At 40.3% G+C, this 23874-nt stretch overlaps 2 protein-coding genes across 10 annotated transcripts in view; one reads left to right on the top strand and one right to left on the bottom strand.

Annotated features, from left to right (window-relative positions):
* Positions 1-757: 757 nt before the first annotated feature.
* On the top strand, positions 758-23460 carry NEXN (nexilin F-actin binding protein). Of its 8 annotated transcripts, none has more exons than XM_059477888.1 (14): positions 758-824; positions 7894-7975; positions 9035-9226; positions 9366-9447; positions 9526-9674; positions 10996-11037; positions 12173-12367; positions 12447-12620; positions 14901-15086; positions 18972-19172; positions 20455-20676; positions 21752-21937; positions 22516-22873; positions 22976-23460. In XM_059477888.1, exons 2-14 carry the CDS (start codon positions 7949-7951, stop codon positions 22987-22989), a joined length of 2028 nt encoding a protein of 675 aa, XP_059333871.1. In that variant the 5' UTR covers positions 758-824; positions 7894-7948; the 3' UTR covers positions 22990-23460. The 8 variants fall into 8 exon arrangements, with proteins under 8 accessions (XP_059333871.1, XP_059333876.1, XP_059333872.1 ...); XM_059477889.1 differs by lacking the exon at positions 758-824 and adding an exon at positions 1215-1384 and having other exon boundaries at positions 18975-19172; XM_059477885.1 differs by lacking the exon at positions 758-824 and adding an exon at positions 1215-1384.
* FUBP1 (far upstream element binding protein 1) overlaps positions 13186-23874 on the bottom strand; it is a 33695-nt gene continuing 23006 nt past the window's right edge. Inside the window, exon 20 of one of the 2 annotated variants that reach the window (XM_059477896.1) lies at positions 13186-14372. In XM_059477896.1, coding sequence (XP_059333879.1) covers positions 14355-14372 — 18 coding nt within the window. In that variant the 3' untranslated portion in view covers positions 13186-14354. The remainder of the gene's footprint in view (positions 14373-23874) is intronic. The other variant, XM_059477894.1, reaches the window with a different exon arrangement.

The following is a 23874-nucleotide window of genomic DNA, read 5'->3' as shown; positions in this document are numbered from 1 at the left end:
AGCTGTTGTCTCTCCACTTGTTTTTAGGAGATCAATTTTTTCAGGCTTATTTCCAAGCCAAACTGCCGTACTGAGTTCCAGTTGTGGATTAAGACCTCCTTTATGGAGTAATGTAAATAATGAAATAGAGGACATAAAGAGTCTAACCCCTATTGCTATGGAAGGGCCATGTGGCCGTGCTTTGACCTGCCCAGATTTGTTTTGTGTGTTGCATGTTTATGTGTTCATCTGCTGACACCGGGTGGGTCCCTGGCAGTCAGGAGCCCCCACGCCGCTCCTGTGCTTCAGAACGGGGGTGGCACTGGGGGAAAGTGCCTGCTCTGTCCTTCAAAAGGCAAACGCCTTTCGTGTCTGAGCTGTGACGGCCGTGCTTCAGATCTGCACAGCCTAAGGTCGTGTGCTTATTGTCCTAATGCTGATAACCCGGCTGGAAGTTGGGCTCCGGTCCGGCAGACACAATACCAGGGAGATAGGAAGAGGAAAGTTCTGCACTGGAAACCTTGCAGCTGAACATGTAGGAAAAAAGTCATCTTCAAGCAGGAAAAGGAATGTGCTCAGATGTAATAAAATCACGTTTCTGCCGCTGCTTTGTAAAGTTCCCAGCGACAGGCGCTGCTTTGAGCCACCGCGCTCTGCCTCTCGCAGTCTGGCACTAGGGAGATTCCTCCCCGCTCCATCAGCGGACTGTCACATTACTATTATTAGTTGATCGCTCTCCATGTGCCATTAACCGACCCGGCTCCGGACCGCCGTAGGTATAAAACCCCGCGGGCCGGCCGAGCCGGGGCAGCGGAGCGCTCCCTGCGTGCGGGGCCGGGGCTGCGGTGAGTGGGGCTGACCCGGGGCTGGCGAGCCGGCGCAGACCCGCCGGTACCGGGCCGGGGGAAGCCGCGGTCCTCGGGACGAGCACGGGCAGGGCGAAAGCGGGCGGCGGGTCCTGGTGGGGGCGGCGGGTCGCGGTGGGTCCCGGTGCGCCCGCGGAGCCCCCGCCGCCGCTCGGCCGCTGCCCTGTGGGAGGGCCGGCACGGCCAGGGACGCGCAGCTGAGCCTCGCCGCCCCGGTTATTTATAGCTCGGTGCTGCTTCCAGCCCAAAATTAGCCTGTTGGCCGAGTTACTGCCTGCGGGAGGGGGGTTGGCTGCGCCCCCCGCGCGGCCAGCGAGGGGCCGGGCACGGCGCGCCGAGCCGCAGGGCCGGGGACGAGCCGGGCCGGGCCAGGCCAGCTGCCGCGGCGCGGGGCTCGCCTGGAATGCGGGCGCCGGGCGCGCGTCGCGACTTTTATGGAAAGTTGCAGCGGCGGAGCGGTGGCCGCAGCCAAGGGGCGCTCGGCAGCGCAGCCCGCCCGCCGCCGGAGCGCCCCGAGCCGCAGCGCGGGCAGCGCACAGGTAAGAGCGGCTCCGCCGCCGCGGGGCACAGCGCGGCCCGGCCCCCCCGCCCCGCTCCCTTCCCCGCCGCCCCTCAGCCGGCCCCGCTGCCCCGGCTTGCGGCGGGGCTGGGGCTGGGGCTGCCCGCGGCGCCCCTCGGCCGGAGCCGCGGCGGGAGCGCTGTCTCCTCTCGCCGCCGAGACCGCTCCGCCCCGCCGGCCGCCGATCCCAGCACTGCCCGCAGGGCTGCGGGGCAGCCACCCGTTCGCACCGCGGCCGCGGCGGGAGGGCCCGGGCCGGGCAGCGCCGGGGGCGGTGCGGCCGCAGCCGTGAGGGAGCGGGGCCCTGAGGGCGCGGGCCGGGCGGGCGCGGCCGCAGCGGTTTAACCGAAGGCGCCGCCGTGCGCGGGGCTCTGCCCGCCCGGCCCCGTGAGGCGGCCCGGGGGACGCGGAGCCCGGGAGGGCCGTCCCGCCCTGCCGTGAGGGACCCGCGGTGAGTGATGTTCATTAAAGTTAGCTGAAAATCCCCGAAATCCCCGATTTTCGGAAGCCGCGTGTCTCTAGGCGCGGAGTTCAGTTTTGTTGGTGTGGTATCAGCAGCGAGGGCGTACTGGATGCTCCATTGGTTCTGCTTCACTATGGAGTGATGGCTGTAAAACAGAGGGGCTTGGAAGAAATATTTGGCTTCTGTGACAGGTTGCAAATTAGTTGTTATCACGTTTGTTTTAGGTAAATAAGGGCTTCTTTTAAGCTGTCAAGTATTGAAAAAAGCATGTTTAATTTCAAGCATGTTAGAATTTCAAGAGTTAATCAGCAAATAGTTGCATGGTAGAAAACACTGTACTCTTAACCTTAGATCTCAGGTCTTAAGAGACATTAGATCTCCTAGAAAATTGTCCAAGTAAACGAAATTATGAATTATAATTAGTCCTGTAGGAGGGCTAACTGTATCATTTAAGGAGCATGCAGAATTATGACAACATGACTGCTCTATGCAGAAAGCACAGTATGGTGAAATAGAAGAGCTGGGTAGATGGTAAGACATTAGTAAGGAACACTTTGACTGCATTTGGAATGTATTAGATGAGTAGTTTTCTCAGTGAAAGAAGCCAGGCAAGCATTGATGTGGTTATCAAGCTTTGAAACTCCTTTAAGGAGAACTGGTGCTGTGGTCAAGCTGGCTGAGGGGAGGCAGTGGGAAAGCTCATGGCGCTGGGAGAGCGGTGCAGGAGGCGATGGAAGCGACCCTTGCTGTGCACTGAGGCAGCTGTGCCTGCTCAGGCGAGGGTGGTACACACGATGCAGCTCTTTACAGGCATCAGCACCAGCAGCAGCGGGGTAGGGCTGCTCCAGGGGAAGCAGCAGCCTGTCTCTGGAAAGCCCTGGAGACCTCTCCTTGGGGGCAGAGGCAGAGCTCAGGCCATGGCCACTGTGGCTGACCAGCCCTGCTTCAGTCTGAGCTGGCCAAGAGCATTTCTGACAAGAGGCAGAAAGGCTGTGTCCTGTCAGCAGGGAAGATACAGATTGCAATAGCACCTCGTGGCCAGCATTTGTGTTTCCTTGGTCTCTGGAGTCCTGTCATTGAAGTCAACAGAGCACTTGGTTCATCTTCAGCTGCCGGACACAGCGGGGAATGGAGAAGCTGTGGCATGGGACAAAATATCCTGGTTTATCTCGCGGGAATCTCAGTTCACAATTTACTGCCACTTCCATTTGGATGAGCAGATACCATGGAACATGAAATCATGGGCCAGAAGATGCCAGCAGGACTTCCCCACTACCAGAGCAGTCTCTGAACCCCCACTATGTTTGCTGTGGAGCCTGTGTACCCCATAACAGCAGAATAGAGCAAGGGATCAGCAGACCTTTTGTGCAGAGAAGGGTGATCACATTTTTTAACAGTTGGGCTGATTGGCACTGCTGCTTTAAGAGTGTTTACAGCTGTGTAAAACATAAGCATCCTTTACAATGCATATGTTTTTATAAAGAACACCCTATCTGCAAGGAGTATTCTACAACAAAATAAGACTCTCAATAAATGTCAAAGTTTGATAAATTCAAAGGTTGAGGAAAAGATTGTAAAATTAACTGGGCCACTTGTTGGTAAGCATTCTGGTCTTTAATTATGAAGGCTTAACGAAGGAAATACAAGTAAGTGGAAGTAGTCTTGCATTTTGTGTTTATACAAAATGAGAAGTTTAGACAGCTGGTATTAATTGTCATAACTCACTGGCTGCCGTGAAGCTGATGGTTGATGCCAGCTCAGGATGTTCCTCTGTGCATGATAATTTTAGTATCTACTTCAGTATCTGTAATTTGGTACAACAACTGGCAGTGTCATTCCAGAGCAGTTACAGGCAGGACATAAATGATGGCCATTTCCCCTCCTCTATCCAGTTCTGTTTAATATTTTATTAAATATTCCAGTGCTGTGGACTGTGTTTGCCTCTGCTTGGTGCTTTGGCTGCAAGCAGTGAGTTTCCAACTCTCACAGTTTGGTTTTCTTATATATAATGGAGACTTCCCTGCAAGTGGATCACAAAGAGGGGACAGATGGTAAACGTAGCTGAGACCGTGCCATGAAGGGCTTATTTATAACCCACAGTACCCAGGAGGAGAGCAGGGGGCCCTTTTTTTCAAGTCCTGGCTTCATACTCCTATTGTAAAGAGTGCTGTTTGGTTCAGGGAAATGATGGCATTTTTTGTGTCTGTGAAGATGCTTATCAAGCCCCTGAAAAACAAGATTTTTTTTAAAAGAAAGCAAATTTTATTGTTTATGGGAAGGTTTTTTATTTTTTAATCTGGTTAAAGCTGTACAACTTTTTTTTATCAATTGAGGACTATGACCTGCTTTCAGAAATGGAAATTAATTAAATTTAAGGAGATAGATTTTGGGACTTGTAAGCCATCAAACTTCTGTGTCCCCTTAATGGTTTTCTTTTTTTACTTTTCTTCCCCAAAGATTTTAGGGAGGCTGCAGGAAAAGTTGAAGAAGTGCTGTGATCATAACAGGTCAAGGCATATCTGAGCTGATTGCTTGTCCATTTACAGTAAATGAGTAAGATGTTTGAGAGCAGTAATTTATATTTTACAGAACGTTTCTGATCTGTTCCTGGTTTCCTATGTATTATTGCTTTTGTGTTAAATTTTCACTTAAACTTTTCACTCTCTCTGCATAACAGCCAGTCAAATTAAGTGGCATTTTCTCTTTTTTCCAATTCCAGAGTTAGGACCATTGATCACTGGGTGCAGGTTAAATTTTTCTTGAGGAGAGGACCCTTCAAAGGGACCCTGCAGTCTGGTACTTTCAGTATAAACCTCCCAACACCAGACTAACTTTATCAAAGATATGACAATTGTAGGAAAGATAAAATGTGGAGAGAAGAAAAAATTACACTATTTTCAGGTGAATGCTGGAGTGATGAGTTTGGGACGGCAAAGGGTAACAAGGTGAACTTGATTTTTTGATCATGGTTATGTTCAAAATTATCATCTGGGATTCTTTTTGAGTGGGAAGCTTCAATGAGGAGCTCTTACAGCTTCTGCTGGGGAATGTTGATCTTGGGAAAGAAAAGAAAAGGTGAGACTGAATATTAAGATTGGACAGCTTTGTAATAGGATAAACAGTTTCTGAAGTAAGGAGCTAAACAGGCAGGCTCGTGTTGCCTCAAAAAATAAGAATGGCCTTTATTAGATGAAAATACAAAACAAGAATACATACATATAAATGGGTGATTTAATATAACTAGTTCATCTCAAAAGGAAATTAGTAGGTCAAGGTTTCTTGGGTTGGAAAATCTATTACTGCATATTTCTGCAGAGCTATTGGCAGATGGGAAGGCACTGTTCTTCCATGATTTGTAGGTGTCAGGGATGCAGCCACTTTCTCAGCACCAATTCATGGACTGTGAGCCTCTCCTGATGCTGAGGCAGATGCAGAGGAGCTTCTGTCTGCAGTGGTTGTTCCTGAAGCTGTGGTCACTGCCTCACAGACCCAACCCAAAACTCAAGAGTGCTTCTTTTTTTCTTCAATATTTTGATTGTCTTTATTGGAAATGACCCATCTGCCCTGAGGGGTGCCCGAGGCAGGGTCCAGCTGCTCATCCTGCTCAAGGTTTAATGGCCATGCAGAGGGCTGGAAGTGCACACGTGGGTGCTATCATGTTCAGCAGTGTGCTGGTGCTTTATATCAATATCTTTTAGCATCAGAGGTGGAGGTAGGATGACTTGCAGAGGCAAAATGCCTTAGAGCCAGCTGGCTAACCTTCAAACATATTAGAGTTAGTGATGCCAATGAACTGGAAAGTAGCCTAAAGTAATAGCAGATATGGCAGTATTCCAAATGGCAGAAACATATCTGCCATCTTGGAGGCCCACAGCCTGTTGGACTGGCACTATTTTGGAAGTTCAGACAGCAGGAATTTGCAAAGATTTCTTCCAACTTTTTTTGCACTTCTAAGAAAAATTTCAGATTTGTTATCCCACTGTTGAGGTTCAGGTAATTTGAACTATCAGAAAGGTTCAAGAAAAAGTCTTGACTCGGGAACATTTTCTTACAATTAATTGCACTAATAAACCAGACTTTGGAATAGCCATTTTTCAGATGACTTTAAGATGAAGCCCTATCCATGGGGTACATTGCTGTTGTCACAATTTGTGGCAACCTTACCTTGAGGTGTTGAGGTGAGGTGGAATTCCTTGTGACAGATTATCTTTGAGTGTTCTCTGCTCCAGCCCCATGTCAAGGGTAAAATGTGTCTGTGTCCCAGGTCACTTCAATGCAGGATTGCACCAATTCATGACATTCCTTTGTTTTCTGATGGGTTCCTGCAGTCAAGCTTTGAGTCAGCTGCTGGATGTTTAGTACAAGGCTAAAGGTTGCCAGCCCCAAGTGGGGAAGGAGCCTTTAAATGAGCAGAGTAGCAAAAGATGAGAGCAGAGAACTTTCTCTAAGACCTGCTTAGAGAAATAAGGGAGTTAAAAGATTTGCAGTAGTTTTAAGGTTCCACTGATCACAGTGGGGATTTTACTTACATGGATAGAAGTCAGCTAAAGCTTACAGAGCTGGGAAAATCCTGCACAGTGTACAAATGGATGGCAAAGCCTGGGGAGACTGAGTCCACAGGATGCTGATGCAGTTATCTGCCTTTCTAGACTCCACACAATTCTAACATGCAATTGCTGACCTGAAACAATCTCAATAGGAACTGCTACTTAGTGATTATATGTTCATGTGTTCACAAGTGAGAAACTGAAATGCCTTGGATTCCTATCAGTCTACAAATGAAGGAGTGGGGTGAGGATGGTGTGACTTTCCCTGCTAACTGGTTGAAAGGGAACACGAAAGTGCTCTCCAGAACATCCCTATTGAAGCCAAAATTGAGGAGTTTAGAGCTTGTAAATCAGGGCAAGTGTTGGAAGCTAAATGCTCTCGTTTCATATGTTGTGACTGCTTTCATTGGGAAAAACATCCCAAGATCTCCAAGAATCCCATTCCTTTTGTGTAGCTACAGCAGTGCCAGCGAGCACTGGTGATGTTGGTGTATTTTTGAGGAGTTTACATGAAAAAACTCTTACTATTAATTATTTTTAAAAGTGCATAAATATTTCTATGTTTATAATCTGTTTGCAATTAACACTTAGAGAATTTGAAAAATAAGAGCTTAACTTTCTGTATCATGAAAATCCCTGACTTCAGCTCCTCTAAACCATGAGTGAGAGGTCCCTTGCAGTGCTAAGCTGCTTTTCCAGCACTTCTGCTTAAAATCTTTGAGCCCCTTATTTGCACCATGTTTGGCACACTGAGTTTAGGCTTTCCTGGGACTCAGAGGATCAATACAATACAACAGTAGTAGCACTGGAGTCACATCATGATTTCCTTCCTCCCATGGGCTCTGACAGATCTGAAGCTGAAAAGAAGAGAAAAAGAAGAGAAAGTGCCTTTCTGTTAGCTTCCTAGTATACAGTGTACTTTAAAATTTTGAACAATTTTCTCCTGAAAAATGCTATGTAATTTCCAGAACACAACTACATTATACAATTGGCTTACCTAGCTTTTGCCACTCCTTTTCCCTGGAGAAGGCCAGCGTGACTCGGTGCCGTGTGCCGGGTGAAGGCCGGGATGGCAGCAGGCGCTGCCCCAGCCCCTCTCCCCTCCCGCTGCCGCAGCCCCATCGCGCTCGGGCCGGGCGGGACCCGGAGCTGCGGGACGAGCCCCGGGAGCCGCAGCTTGGCAGCGAGCAGCACGGGCAGCCTGAGCTTGGCTCCGAGTTTTGTTGTTTTTAAAATGGAAATTAGAGCCCAATATCTAGGACTATATAGACGAGTTATGAGCATGAATAGTGAATCATAAGCTTGTTCTTTTAATTACTGTGGCATACTTAGAACCTATTCATGTCTGCAAAAGCCCCAGCGGACCAAGTGAAATTGTGATCCATCAATTTCAGCCTATGCAAACTTATTTACAGGAAGATGGTTAAAGCATCATTTAAAAGGAAAAGAAAGGAATGTAACTACAACTGTTTCTTTTAGGTAGAAACTGAAAGCCATCTTAAACATACCAGGTGCAGAGCACAGTACAGTAACCATGAATGACATTGCACAGAAAACTGAGGTATGTACCAATTTTAAAGTAATCAAGGCAATGTAATAATTTACAACTGATGCTTGCAGAAGTAATAATTACAAATAATTGTAAAAGACAATTATACTGGAAATCTGCTGGTATTTTTAGACAATGAAAGGGGTTTTGTTAAGTAGCTTAAGATGTGATGGAATCTGTGAATTATGTTCTTATTAGAAAAACATGAAGGAGGAAGGTGAAATATGGAAAAGGTTTTAAATGTTGGTGGCGAAATTCTGGGCAACATTTACATCTGATGCTAAAATGTAAATATACTAGGCTACTTCAAGTATTTCCTCTTCTACATAGACTTACTGAGTAGCAGGAACAAAAACTTCTGGTGTAGCTGGGAAAATATGAAACAAAGCATGTTTTTAGCCAGTTTTCTCAGTGTTATTTTATTGAGAACATTCCCGTTGTCATCACTGTAGAAAGACAAAACTTCACAGTAGCTCTGAAAGTGGGAGCCTTTGGTGTTTGGACACCCACAGAGTAACCATTGGCAAAGAAGTTCCATTTGCTGTATCACCATCAGAGCCCTGGTGGTCCAGTGATCTTTGCACTTTGTAACATAAAATCTCTGGGCTCCTGTTTTTTTCCAGATATTGAAAAAGTAAGCATATTGCAAGTTTTAAATTAAGAAACACTACTGCTTATTTAAAAACTATAGATGGCTGTTGAAGTGTTGCAGGGAAACTCTCATATGTATTGTATTATGTATCTATGTCTTTTTATCTCTTTTAAATGTTGGGGGTAGAGAGTCTCTTTGGTGACTGCTTAAGATTGAAAGCAACAATAAAAATCTGTATCTAATTTAATAGTTTAATATAATGCTGAATGTTGTTTTGGATATTTTACAATTTATGACTATTTATGAACAAATATAATAATGCTTAACTGATGACGGCTCATGGCACCAAGTTCATAATCTCAATTGCACTTCTTTTTTTATGTTCTTACATTCTTTCTAATCCAATCTATCAGAAATATTCTGTCCATCTGTTTCACCTTTCTTTTTCTTATCTTCATTTCTTCTATATCTTCACCAAGATTCTGCTTTCTTCATCTAAACCCGTCCAAAAGTCCTATGTGCCCAAGCTTCACAAGGGTGATGTAAAGGATAAATTTGAAGCAATGCAGAAAGCAAGGGAAGAAAGAAATCAAAGGAGATCTAGAGATGAAAAGCAAAGAAGAAAAGAACAATATGTTAGAGAGAGAGAATGGAACAGGAGAAAGCAGGAGGTTATTTTCTTTGCTAATATTTTTGTGTTATAATATTTATTATTATATCTGAAAATCTATTCACATTATTTGAATACAATAATACTGGGATTTCATTTAAGTTATAAAGACATTTTACTTTCTATGTTTCATCAACTAGATGAAAGAACTGCTTGGATCTGATGAAGATGATGACACCAAACTATCTAAAACAGAAAAGGGTTATGTTCCAAAGCTCATAGGTAAGAGAGGCCTGACTTTAATGGCCACAGAACTCCCTGGGTGATGGAACTGCTGAGCTGTGCATTTCATGTCCACAGGAACTGTTAAAGGCAAGTTTGCAGAAATGGAGAAGCAAAGGCAAGAAGAAGAAAGAAAAAGAACGGAAGAAGAAAGAAAGCGCAGAATTGAACAAGATATGATTGAGAAAAGAAAAATTCAAAGAGAATTGGCAAAAAAGGCACAGGAGGTATGTTTATCTGATCCCAACAGTCATGATGTAATTGTAAACAACAAACACTAAAAATGTTTTGTATTGATCAGAAAGATTGATCTTAAGATTTCTCATAGTAGAGATTTACATGGGAGATGCTCAGTGGGGTGGAAGTGAGATATAATGTTCAGTCTTTGTTTCTTTACAGTAACAATTTTCTTGTAAGCTCCAAAGTTGAGTTGCAGATGAAACTGCACAGGCATAAACCTGTTAGAAACCATGCACAAATTTTGGTGTCATATGCATATAAGTTTACTAAACTAATTTGAAAATGTTTCTTGTATTTTATAAACTCTTACTTTAGACAACCTTTCCTTGTAAGTTAGTGGATAGAGCTCAGTGATACATGAACTAAGGCAAGCAAGAAGTAGTAAAACACCATTGGCAGGTAAAAATGAGACAACACCAATGCAGTAAAAATAATAAATCATGAAGATCCAGGTCATGTTTTATTCCTTTGCCATTTTGTGAATCATCATTGCATATATATATAACATATGAACAGACTCCAACTTTTATTGATGCCAATAAAGCAAATTCTGTCTTTTGTAGGATATCAAACTTAATTCCTTTTGCAAGTTTTCTTCAGTGCTGCAAGTACTGCAGTGAGAGTAAGCATTTAAATTATAGACTAAAAACGTATGCAAATTTCTGTTTAACCAAATGACAGTAGTACTTCATTTAGGTTGAATTTGTAAGAAATGAAAAGCAGTGCTATAGGAGAAGTCAGTTTTTGGATAGTCTTTTCTACTAGAACTTCCAACATGGTTAAAATTGTACTTTTAAATGGCATTGTATCTAGCATATATTTAATCTACCCTGCAAGGTAGAAGTGCTTACATGTAGAATTTTAAAAAGTGTGTCAGTTTTAGGTCATAGCATAGGCACAGCATAGGAAGCAAACACAGCATTAGGCTTTTTTCAGGAGCTGAGGGGAAGACAATGTCACTTGAATCAGATATAATCAATGACTTAGCTTTAGGGGTTTTTTTAAATTTTTTTTTTACATAATTCTGGAATGTTTAAATGAAGAATGGACATCTGAAGTACTGTTCTTGGTTCAGCAGTGTAGAGAATGCTTTAGCAGACTTTGTGTGGGATGTTTTATGTCTTGTTGCCTCTTCCTCGACAAGCTGACCTATCTGAAGTATTCCAGCAGAGCCTCGCTCCTTACCACCTCTGTGAATTTATGTGCTACATACATACCACTGATACAAAAAGAATTTCCAGTTCTATGTTTGCAACTCTAAGGCAAAGAGCCAAATTAATGTAATCATATGAAATTCTCATTTAATAGATTGATGACTTTAACAATACGGGAACTGAATCAGCAGCTGAGGTAATCAGATTTTTTTAAAGAAATGTTCACCTACATTTTTATTCACTTTGTTTTATTATTGTAATTTGGGTTGGGAAAACTTAGAAAACAGCACAGAAATACCTAATTAAAGTTCAACCAAGGAGTTAACAAATTTTTAATGTATATGGAACTATCTCTATACTTGAAGTCAATATAATGAAGTCTGAAACAGAGCCTGCACTATGAATATTTTGTGGCTAATTAAGAACATCTAAAATGTAAATATTCAAAGCCACCAGAATTATTTTATATATATTAGGAATTCTTTTCCTAATATATATATATATTAGGGATTCTTTTAAGTCCGCTGGCTTTGCAAAGAATTATCTTAAAAGCTCTTTGCCTTAAACTTGAAATTAAAGGGGGATTCTGACAATATACAGATGTTTGAACACCTCACTCAGTTAACTTTGTTATTTTTTTTACTAATATACCATACGGGTTTTGATTTATCTTGCAAATAAATGTTTCATTTCAAAAACTGGGCCCAAAGGTCCTATTGTCTTTCACTAACACAAGAAAATCACACTCCTACTACAGTTTTGGAAAGAAAAACTAAACCTGCAAATTCATCAGTTTTAACTTATTTGGCAGGAGGGAAAAATATGAGTAAATTATATTTTGGCAAATAAGTTGTAAATAAAGAGTTGAAGCAGCAACATCCTTCAAGAAACAATTACTGTACCTGACAAATGACATATTAGAAATTACAAATTACGTATTTCTGTGTTGAGCTATTGGGTTATTCCAGCTGCAGTTTATTATCATTTACATAATAAATACAAAACTGGAAGTAGAGTGTGGTTACAATTGTTGTATATTCAAAATTACACCTGTTCTTTCCCAAACCTTGAGTTTTTATGGCAAACAGTTAATGAAAATCCATAAAGGAATTAAGGAGCTTGCCAGCCATTATTTTTAAAATATAATTCAGTTCTTGATACTCTTCAGATATTAGAAGAAAACTAGTGACTTTATTCTCGTGGGTAATATTCAATACAAGTAAATCTTTTGGAAGCTTTGGTGCACACACGTTAAACAGCAGCTTCATTAAGAACTGAGGCTACCTACAAGTCAAGTGCCATGAAAATGTAATAAATATCTTTTTGGACAGGAAGGGGATGATTCACTGCTAGTTACAGTAGTGCCTGTAAAAAGCACCAGGACATCTGGGAAGATGAAAATAAACTCTGAGAACACAGGAAAGGAGAGAGCAGAACAAGGAAAGACACAGGATGAAGAAATGGCACTAAAAGATGAGAAACAAAACCAACTCCTTAAGGAACCCAAGTGCCTTTCATTAGTCCAGGTAAAGCAGTCATCCAAAAATACCTATATAATAGATATTTATTGGCTTAAGATACAACTGTTTCATTTTTCTTACCCAGGGTGAAAATGAAAACAGTGAAACTCAAGATGCTCTGTCTCCTGGTAAGCTGAAAGTGACATTTGAAGAACTGGAAAGACAAAGACAGGAGAACCAAAGGCGGCAAGCAGAGGAAGAAGCAAGGCAGCGTTTGGAAGAGGAGAAGCGTGCCTTTGAAGAAGCCAGGCAGAGAATGGTAAGCACACGTTCTGTTCATGCTGGTACACAATCTGCACATTCTTTCCTGTATGTGATTCTTCTCTTTTCTTCTTCCTTATCTCTATTTCAAGCTGTTAAGAGTCTGGAAATGAGTTTTTGAAAGACATTTTTGACCTTTGCTCTAACTCAGTAACCACACTGGCATAATGCTTTAGACATTCTTTCAGTGAACCAAAAAATAACAGTGTTTTGATTTTGCCAGCAACTCAGTAGATTTTTTATCTACACTTTGTAGTATCTTAAGCTGTAAGCCTTCAAGAAGATGAGTGGCTGTCTGTTTTCTCTGAAGTAATGCTGCAGATGGTTCAGTAATTGGTTTTTGATGTAAACATTCCTTAGTAACAGAATGCTGTTTCTTATCCCCATATTTATTTGTAAATGTGATAGAAATATACATCAATTACAACTCTCCTCTTATGAAGAAAGGCAAAAAAAAAAAAGACAGATCAGCTCTTTTTTATGTATTAACATAAACAACAACAAACTATAAATTACTAGAGTGAGTCCCCCAAATTGTCAGAAATGCAGCCCACAGATCCTGTTTTGTATTACATGGAAAACTGCCTCCATATGTGTTCTTTATCATAAGTCAGCTAGATCAGCTATACCCAGAGCTCACTATAGTTTGTTCTTGGATCACACTGAAGGAATCAAACACTTAGTATTAACCTAAGCTAACCAGATAGTTTAGCTTAGCTTATTTTTCCATACTCCATTTCCCCTGTATAGTCATGATCACTATGACTTTCTTAATTCGCACACAAAAGTCACGTACAAACAAGATTAACAAGAAATGAGATTTTAATCTTCCATAAAAACTTGGAAAATATTGTCTATAGGAAATTTGCTAGCTTTAACAGAGTATAATTATGCATGGACAGTTTTGGAAAACAGCTCTAGATCACTATTTCAATTATATTTCCAAAATATTTAGGATATTTATATTCTACAGAAACAAACTTAAACAAAACCAACAACACAGAACTTCTGGAAAACAGAAACACACAAATTTCCAACTGGTCCATATTGAGAGAGTTCTAGGTTTAGGCAGATACCCAAACTGTGGTTTACTTTTTCATCTCCACCTCCAATAAACTGCTGTTGTTTCACACCAATAACCTTGCCATTATGTCAATAATGGACATTTTTGGTTTTTTTTTGGGGCAAGAGATTCTAGTGAAGGAGAAGAGTGAAGAAACTGAAGGAGAGTAAATTCCATGAAGTCACTTAGGTGTTCTAACTGAAGATTAATTCACATCTCCCTTCCTTATGCTTATGCATTTATTTATCAAGTCATATGAATTAACTTACAAATTCTCTACATCACAAGAATTTTTTTTTAACATGAAGCTGTACCTACCGACCAGTGGTTGTCAAAATTTGAAGTGAACATTTTTCTTAAGAATTCAGCAGTTAATTTCCTTAAATTCTCTTTTTTTTCCCCTTACAAATTTCAAATAAAGATTTCTCTAATTCCCTTAATAGGCTATCCCACATACCAGTCCCAGGGCTGCTCAGAGTACAGAGATCTGGATTATCAGCACTCTGACAGCTCCCAGTCACTCCCTCCATGAACAGATAAAATACTCTGGGATGTCCTCTGAAAGGGGCTCTTGATTGCAGCTTGCAAAGCACAGGCTTCTCTTAGCACGTAAGAGTTCACTGGAGAGAAGCTACAGTGAGGAGACCAGAGTATCTCAATTCCTTTTCTTCAGTGATGATTAAATGTCTAAAAAGAAAAGAAACAAAAATCTCAGTCTGGAATAACAGTAAAATGCTAACTGATTCAGATTTGCTATAAGACTGTACAGCATTTCTTTAAGTGGTGCACTGATGAAAGCAATTTCTATACAAACAAAAAGACCTGATGATATAAACATCTACGAAAATGATGTAAATAAAGAGAATAGAGAGTGATTTACAGTAAATGATCCAACAATGAGACCATAAAGTATATTCTTAACTGTTCAGTCTCTTCCTGGTAACACACTGTTCTTTGAATTACACACTCAACACAGTTTTAAAAATTATAAAAGCTATGTGTATGATACTGAAAATTTCTTTTCTTGCTCCCCTGGCTAGAACAAAGGTTTAAATGATGCTCACAGGAACCTAAGTCTTGATGCATTTTTCCCCCCAAAGAGAAAACAGTACTTATAAAAGATCAGAAAGGAATGGAGTATTTATTTGCAATAAAGAATATTTTTTCTTGTTTGGGTAAGTGCTTTCTACGTTTTCCTCTCCCTATTCTCTTAAGATAAATGAAGGTGGTGATGAAGAATCTGAAAATGCTGTTAAAGAATTCCGCCCTGGTAAACTCAGACTCAGTTTTGAGGAGATAGAAAGGCAGAGGAGAGAAGAGGAAAAGAGGAAAGCAGAAGAGGATGCACGACGACGCATAGAAGAGGAGAAAAGAGCATTTGCTGAAGCAAGGAAGAACATGGTATGGTATTTTGGTTTAGCACAGAATTTAATTTTTACCTAAATCCCAATCTGGAAAGAAACTCTGGGAAAAACATTTAAATAAAGTCAGGAGTACATGCTTCAACTCCTTCATTAATTAGTTCACTTTACTATTTATTCTAAGGTGATGGGGTAAACTAGTCAGGTTCATTTACCAAAAGTAATCAGAGAACAATCCCTCCTCACAGCCAGCCTAGAGAGGATTTCAGATAATTCAGTCCAAACCAGGTATCATATCCAGTGGGTATTATTACACTAGATGCAACATACTTGGGAACCAAAATGTTTCCACAAGGAGGGTTCATTGTTTTGAGTTTTTTTTTGGGAAGAGAAATTTCTTTTACAGCTCCAAGTTTATTCCCTTACCTCGACAGGGTGTCCACTCTTACTACTAAAAGCACTACTAATTAATGACATAGTAGAAAAATGCTCACTGCAACTATGTAACTTCCAATCATCTGTGGCTCTTCAGGGAGAAAAAATGAAAAGGTTGAGCTCTGCTACTTGATCTTTTTAATGCTTGCTCAGGGAAAAACAAAAAATAACTTGTGGTGTTTACCATTAGAACACTTTGTAATACTATCTTCCCTTGACAAACACAGATTTCTGTCATATGCAAGGACTTCTAAAATTTGGGTTAGGATTAAACTGGAGAGAAATTTTCAGGGGGTTAGGACTGACATACTCTACCTGAAAGCACAGAAAGATGCCTGATTTCAGGGGTTGGCAACTACTATTTATAATTTAAAAAAAAAAAAAAAAAAAAAAAAGTGGCCACAGAGCTTTTAATTGTGGTCTTCATATACAGTTAAACCACTTCAAGATTCAGCAGGCTTTTGGGTATAAGCCAGTTACTTATTGGTGGATATCAGGAAATACAGCATTAAATTACAAAAATACAAACTAGAATGAAGTAGTGTTTGTTTCAAAAGGGAGGGCAGGACCTGCCAGTCTAGAACTGTGGAATAACCCAGGCATCTGGTAGCACCTTCCTGCATCCTCTGTGGCTGAACTGGGGAAGGCCAACTGTGTGCCCAGTAACATTTTCTCAATCATTCAAAGCAATACTTTGAAAACTTTGTATGAGTACTGATACAGCCAGCAGGGCTCCCTCTGCCTAGAAACTGGGCCAAAGACTTGTGCTGAAAGACTACCTAGAGAAGCTACAATGTGAATTTATATTTGATGCTGTACTGAAAAATAGTGTCTGTCTGTATCTCCAAAGACAGAAAACAAAACCTAAAGCCACTTAAAAATACCCTCAATCCAACAAAAGAATGCTACTGGAGACTTTTTATGAAAAGGCAGTAGAGAACTAAAGGAAGCCCAGAAAGCACGTGCTTCTTCTGTTTTTTCCCGCTTTCTTGAGAAACTCTTTTTTTGGCGTCAGTGTAGCAAGAACCTAAACTCAAGTGTCCAGGCAAGAAAAACCTCACTGATCAACAGGGTGTAATCCATCATACCAGCACAGTGGCTGTGACTGCTCTACTTGCAGACAGTCAAAGTGGTCTGTAACTAAAAAAAAACTGAAATACATTTTTAGCATTTATGCACTTGACAGTTCTCTGTTAAGTAGCATCCTGAATATGAATACTACATTTTCTACTATTAACAGAATATAATCCTCTGTTTTCCTTATTTCCCACTGCTACAAAATGTAGCAGCAGTGAAGATTGTCCTAAAATGTTTAAAAATATAATAGTCCTCCCTTTCAAAGGCAGTAAAAATGAACATTAAATTGTTATTCCAGGAACTTTTTAATGTTCATTCATTTAAATTTTGTTTTGGAAGTGGTAGAAATGGTAGTTGTGTGGCTGGAAAACACAAATGCCACCTCCTTTTGGATCTCCCTCTTTCACATTTCCCTGTGCTATTTCCATGCTCCCCAGCATCAGTGTGATCACTTCTACAATGAAATCTTTCACGCTCATCAATCTTTTTCTGGTAGAGACTGCAAAAAAACCCTGTCTTAGCACAAAACCCCCAAAACAAAACAAAAAAACTTTTCCTGTTGACTGTGCTACAAACCATGATTGTTACAGGAAAGTTTCTCACTACCAACCATTTCCACTTTGCAGAAAAAAAAAGTATGGCCTAATTTCACAAAATATGGCTAAAATGTTTACTGAACTAACCACAGAGGTTTTGTGCGTGACATAGCTCAACTAAATCTTTGTGGTTTTTAACCAGGGAGAAGGTGGCTGTGTTTTCATAACTTAGTTAGAAATACAGAGACAGCTGCTAGTGCATGCACAGATTCTGAATTCCTTAGGGCAAATTCTGAATTGATGCTTCTCGTGGTCACTTAGGTTTGGTATCTTCTTGAAGTCATGAGCTTATGAACTAATGCACCACCAACAAAAGAATTTCATGTTGCTTTGCTAATTTAGTTATGAGTAGCCTCTAAAAACTGTTGGGGCATCATTTTCACTGTAGGGAGGAGTTCACAGCTTTGGTTTTTGACTTCACTTCTCTATTAACACAATTTCAACAATTATGCTCATATTACACAAAACAAATGAAGAATGGAAGGAATGGTGGTGCTGAAGTCCAGTTGTAAGTTAGAGGGAAAATCTGAGTAAAATCTGTAGAATTTGAGTGGGATTGGGCTAAAAAACTACTGAAAGAGCTGTGGCAAATAAAGAGATATGGGCAAAGTAGGTCAAGAGTGTGGTATGAACCAAGGTAACAGCAGCAGCAGAGCAAGGTGTGGGTTACAGTGGCAGTAAGCAGCAATAAATATAGGTAGTGCCAGAGGCTCTTACAGAAATGCTTATTCTCTGTCCCTTTATAGTCAGAGCACTTTCTCAAAAGGAAATATTGCTCCTTTAATTATTGCTATCATTTGACTGATTACTGCTGCTGGAAATGTCTACAACTTAAGGCACATTGAGCTCTCCCATGTTTGCCACAAGGCTTTTCAAACCTGTGCTGATCAAACAGTGCCAAAAGCCACATCATCCCCCAGTTCAATACCTGACCAGTGCCTGACCTCACCTTTACCCACATTCCTGTTGAGACAATCTGGTAGTAAGTTTATTTAGTTACATGCACATATATTCTTATTCATAAACTGACATTAAAATTCCTGCATAACTCACTGTCAACTACTGGCTGCTTTTGTAGTGTTCAGATTAATATTTTAGTACTTCAACAAATTCAGTCTGATAAAATATTAGTTCTTGCACTTGCTGCTTTGGACATAATGAAAAATGCCTTTCCTAGGCCCTACTATCTTACAGATTAGTCTAAAAGATAGGCCAGCTGCTCCCAAAGCCAACCAGGCCTAACCATGCTCTGAAGCCATTCAGGGACAGGGAAAGGAGGAAACCCCTGCTAGTGGGTGTATAAATCAATAAACTAGCCACATAGCTTAACATAAACAATTGGTGCAAAAAGAAGAGCTTCTTCTGAATGTTCTGTTCCTTTATCCTTACTGGGAATACTAATACTGCTTTAGAACACAAGTGTAATTCAGATTGCTTAAGAGAAAGCTTACAGATAAATGTACTTCAATATTAAGAGCAATGACATTTAAACACAAACACTTTGTCTGAAGTAAACAAGAATTAATTGCTTTAGGTTCTAAAGGTGCATTTAGAGGACACCCTCCCCTACAGAGGGAAAATACTGCACTTTAAAAAACCACCTAATCTTCATGACAGAAGTTTAGTGTTGTAACTAAAGTGAAATACCAACCCCCAAAGCACTGCTCCCACAGCATCAGAGGAATGGCCACACTGGCACAGTGCCCCTGTCTGTGCTGGGGCAGATGTGACAAACACTCACTCAGCTTTATGTACCACAAGTGTCTGAACAATGCTGTGATTTCATCACAGATATAATTAATGCTCTGAATTTCCAGCAGGTGCTGGATGATGAATCACCAGAAATGTTTAAAACCTTTTCTCAAGAATCTCTCATACCTGGTAAACTGGAAATTAATTTTGAGGAGTTGCTGAAACAAAAAATGGAGGAGGAAAAGAGGCGCACAGAAGAAGAGCGTAGGCAAAAGTTGGAAATGGAAAGGCAAGAATTTAAACAGCTGAGACAAGAAATGGGACAGGTTTGTACATCAAACTGTATGTTAAGTGTGCTCTGAGTAAAAATAAAATTTATCACTTTGTTACTAAAAGTTTAAGACTGGAAAGAATAATTCCTTTGAAAGAAGTTTTAAATTAATGCATTCAATATTATGTGAAAGGAAAGAAAAATAGAAAATGTTATTTGTAAAACATTTTATATAATGACTTTTTTGTCACTAATCTATCAGGAAAATGTGTTTATCCACTCCCACCTTGGAAGCAAGTACAGTTATGAATTTGTAGTTTGGTTTTGCAATAATTTCTGAATTTCTGGATGATTAGTAAAATGATTAGATAATATTTATGATCTTGGGAGAATATCTAGTTCCCAAAAGACAATACAAAAACAGAAGTAAGAGAAAGGGCAATATTCTTGCTTTTCCTTAGAGAGATACTGTGCTACCTAATGAGAAAAATACAGTGGGCTCAATTTTTTTCTAATTGGTGTTTCAAGGGTTTGAAGACTGGCACAGTTGATTTCAAAAATCACACACAAAATCTGCTTTACATGCCAATGTTTAAAACATCACACTGATGAACTTTGCACTTCAGTGTGGCTGTGGGTGGCAATTCTTTTATTGTTCCCTTTTGAATGTTAGAGAACAACATTAATTTATTGTTTTATTATTTTTGTTGCAAAGCTTGAGCAAATAGTAAAGGCTCTAGCTTGTGATGTTCTCAACTAATCCTGGGGAAGCAGGGAGAGACAGGGACATCCAGCTAAAAATGCATTACATCTTTACATAAAAGGAAGGAGAAAAAGATCAGTAATTACAGCTTCCCATGTGGTTTGACTGCAGGATCCACAACTGCCCTTTCTTTTCCAGCCACGACATCTTGAAATGTCATTTACTTTTTCATTGAATTAGGAAAAGATAAAAAAGGCAGTATTTTATTTTTAACAAAACAGCTGTATTTTAGAGGATTACTTCATATCATATTACAAGCAAGTAGAGGTGAATTCTGGACTCCAGGTAAGTTTTTTGTATTGTGTCTGGTTTTCTGAATCCAAGAAGGGCAGTTTATTGACAGCAACCCTTGAATAAATGGGATATTCAAGCAAGGTATTTTAAAATCTGTATCTAGTTGAGATATGATACAAATGCATTCATCATGAGATAGCAAAGTAAAAAAAAATTACAGGGGAAATTTCAAATAACTAACAGAGCTGTAATGTATTGAATTATACCATCTGGAGGGAGAATAGGTGGTAAAAATAATGAGGGTATTTTCCATCTTACACATTCTGTCATTTCTGAACAGCTGGAAGAAGAGGCTGAAACTTTTGAGTTAAGCAAAGAATATGAAGAATTGATGAAGCTAAAAAGAAGTGGTTCTATCCAGGCAAAGAACTTAAAAAGCAAGTTTGAAAAAATAGGACAACTGTCTCAAGAAGAAATACAGAAGAAGATTGAAGAAGAGCGGGCAAAGAGAAGAGCCATGGATAAAGAAATCAGAGAAAGGGAAGCTGAAAAATTTCAAGAGGTAAGATGCATTCTGTGTATGTTAATGATCTACTTAACCAGCACACTAATGATCCAGCAGTGGAAAATGCTGCTGCTTTGATAAAATTTTGCTGTTTCCAAAATTATGTTTTTCCTTCTTTCCTGTTCCTTCCTTTGGATGCTTAAGGACATCACACCTCAGCATCCCTTAAAGAGACAGCACCAGTTTATTATCAGTGATTTGGTCAAGCAGAGTTCTGCTTTTCTGCTCAAAGCCCTACAGCTCAGCATTTTAACCTGAAACCTGCCAGTCTGAGGGCTTAAAACATCATATCTGAGAATTACCTATTAATCATCACTTGAACTGCTTCTCCTTCTGACTCTTAATTCATTCTCCACTACATGAATGGAATAAAAAACTCAATTACCCAATCCAGACAATACCATTTAAAGATCAAGTCTCTGTGATGTACACTCACTCCTCAGGGTAGAGCAGGAGAGGGTTCCTATTCATCTGTATTTCAGACCAGAACCTTCAGTTTTTCAGAGGGGAAACCCCAAGAAATGGAGCTATCAGTGCCAAAGTGGTCTGGAATCCATATGCTCAGTGTGAGCTTTTGTGATGAAATGTAAAACCTTAAGAGTACTAATCCTGATCTGAACTTCATTCTGGCTCTTCTCCACAGGAGTCACTTCAGCATCAGCTCAAAGTCTGTCCTATTTGTGAGCTTTTAATTTAATGATTGACACTCATTGTTTTCATAAGGTCAACTGTTTCAGTGTTAAACCCAATCCAACATCATGGCAAAATAATCCAGTCACTGAGGATGTACAATTGCCAACAAGTGCTCAACTTTTATATGAATAAAACTTCTGCAATATTTTTTTACACAGAATTTTTGAAATTACTTTTGCAAAAATCTTGTCCTATCCTTGGATGAACTATTACAAAACTCACCCTACACTCAAACAAACTTCTGATAAAACCAGGTCTCTGTGTGGCTCTGCTAAGTTAAAAAAAAAACTCTGGGAACACAAAACTGGTTTTGCTATCATATATATGTCTAAGGCAATAAATAATAGTTAAGCCATGTTTTTAATTATTATTTCCCAAGGATGATGATGTAGATGTGACACCAGCCATGAAATCTGAGGCTCCATTTACTCACAAAGTGAACATGAAGGCTCGTTTTGAGCAAATGGCAAGAGCCAGAGAAGAAGAGGAGCAGAGGAGGATTGAGGAGCAGAAATTACTACGCATGCAGTTTGAGCAAAAAGAAATCGATGCAGCATTACAAAAGGTATAAATTGCAAAATAATCTTCTCCAGTTGTGTCATTTAACTTAGCTTCTAAATTACCACTGTAGGCAACACTACCAGATACAAAAGGAAAGTTCTGCTTCTTTTAGCAGGTGCTAGGAATTGCTGAAATAATATAAAATTGCTTTTGGTGTTTGCACATACTCTCCATGGAATCAAAGAATGGTTTGGGTTGAAGGGGCCTTAAAGTCATCTAGTTCTGACTCCCCTGATGTAGGCAGGGACACCTCCCATGAGATCAGGCTGCTCAAAGCTCCATCCAACCTGAACACTTGCAGAAGAGCGTGAGACACTGCTGACATCCTGTGTCAGAGTATGTGACATCCTGTGAATAGTCTGAAAATGGAATTGACATTCCTGTCTGTTTTTTACACCAACATTCCAGCCTCATTAAAATGCATTTTACTGCCCGTGGCATGCCCAGATTGGGTGCATTGTTATGTATTGAGGACAGATGTGGAATTTCCTCTTCTCAGAAACACAGTAACTTGTAATGAAACGTGTGTCACTATCAGTCATAGTGCTATTGCTACTTTAAATTCAACTTATTTTAAAACAGAAAAGGGAAGAGGAAGAAGAAGAAGAAGGAAGCATTATTAATGGTTCTACTTGTGAAGATGAGGATCAGGCTCGATCTGGAGCTCCCTGGTTCAAGAAGTCACTGAAAAACACATCAGTTGTTGACGGCGAGCCAGTGAGATTTACAGTTAAAATTACTGGAGAACCAAAACCTGAAGTTACATGGTGGTTTGAAGGGGAAATGTTGCAGGACTCTGAGGACTATCAATATATTGAAAGAGGAGAAACCTACTGCCTTTACTTGCCAGAAACCTTCCCAGAAGATGAAGGGGAATATATGTGTAAAGCAGTCAACAATAGAGGCTCAGCTGCTAGCACCTGTATTCTCACCATTGAAAGTAAGAGCTAGCATTTTAATTTGCTTATATCTCAGTCTCATTATCTTTCCTGTTATGAAAATCTAATTTCCTCTCTCTCTTAACCCTCTTTCTGTTTTCTAGCTGATGACTACTAATGCTGTACTTTAGCTGGAATCTTTCTTCCCCTCAACTTTCTTACTGCATCATCTCTTTCTCTGATGGGGCCAACTAAAGAAAGCAAGGATGTGCATTAATTTGTCATTCCTGCATCAGATAAGAATATACCCTTCAAATTGTGAGAATTCCCTACTCAATGCAAAAACTAGTATCAAAGGCTGAAACTAAAAGGAATCAATGTATGAAAGATCAACTGAAGGAAAAAGCTGAATTATCACAGTGCTCCAGCATTTGAAGACCAACTCTTGTATAAGAGAATAAAGCTGAATACACGATCTGGAACTTGTGTAGTAGTGTAAATCTGTTGGTGTATCCTGCATGAGCACTGAATATTTAAGCTGTTTTACCTTATCCCAGAGGCACTGAACTGGCAAAGGAAATACTTCCTGATGATTTTCAAAAACCCAAGTGTACTATTTTTAAAGAATAAAAGATGACATAAATGCTCACCATTGTTTGAAGCAGCATAACTTCTTTTGTTTTAAAATGGGTTTACATTGAAAATGTTCTGCTCTGATTAACCTATGCAGCTGATAATCTCAAATAAAACCATCTCCTTTAGGTTTATAGCAGTCTTCAAAGTACCAACACCTGCTTGTAAGACTCAGGATTTTTTTTCATTGATCAAATGACACCGAAACAGGCGGTGACATCTATGAGAATATTTTCACAAAGTGCCTATTTCCTCAATCTTCATGCAGCAAGTTAATTGCCATATCTATAAACACTATTTTCTGAAGCCTACTGTAATACTTTTTTCTAAGACCTCCTGACAACAACACTGATGTCACTCTGCTAACACCCACCTGAACCACAGAGATGAAGCTTTGGGAGGAGTAACTTTACACAAAAAGGTCACATTT

Source organism: Ammospiza nelsoni, chromosome 9 (assembly GCF_027579445.1).
Source record: "Ammospiza nelsoni isolate bAmmNel1 chromosome 9, bAmmNel1.pri, whole genome shotgun sequence".
In the NCBI taxonomy this organism is placed as follows: Eukaryota; Metazoa; Chordata; class Aves; order Passeriformes; family Passerellidae; genus Ammospiza; species Ammospiza nelsoni.
This window is presented reverse-complemented; position numbering and strand designations above follow the sequence as displayed.

Excerpts from the sequence above, each read along its gene's own strand:
- NEXN (XM_059477888.1), top strand. The coding sequence starts at position 7,949 with ATGAATGACATTGCACAGAAAACTGAG. Across the intron at positions 9,675-10,995 it reads TGGCAAAAAAGGCACAGGAG|ATTGATGACTTTAACAATAC; the intron begins GTATGTTTATCT and ends CTCATTTAATAG. Across the intron at positions 21,938-22,515 it reads TCGATGCAGCATTACAAAAG|AAAAGGGAAGAGGAAGAAGA; the intron begins GTATAAATTGCA and ends ATTTTAAAACAG.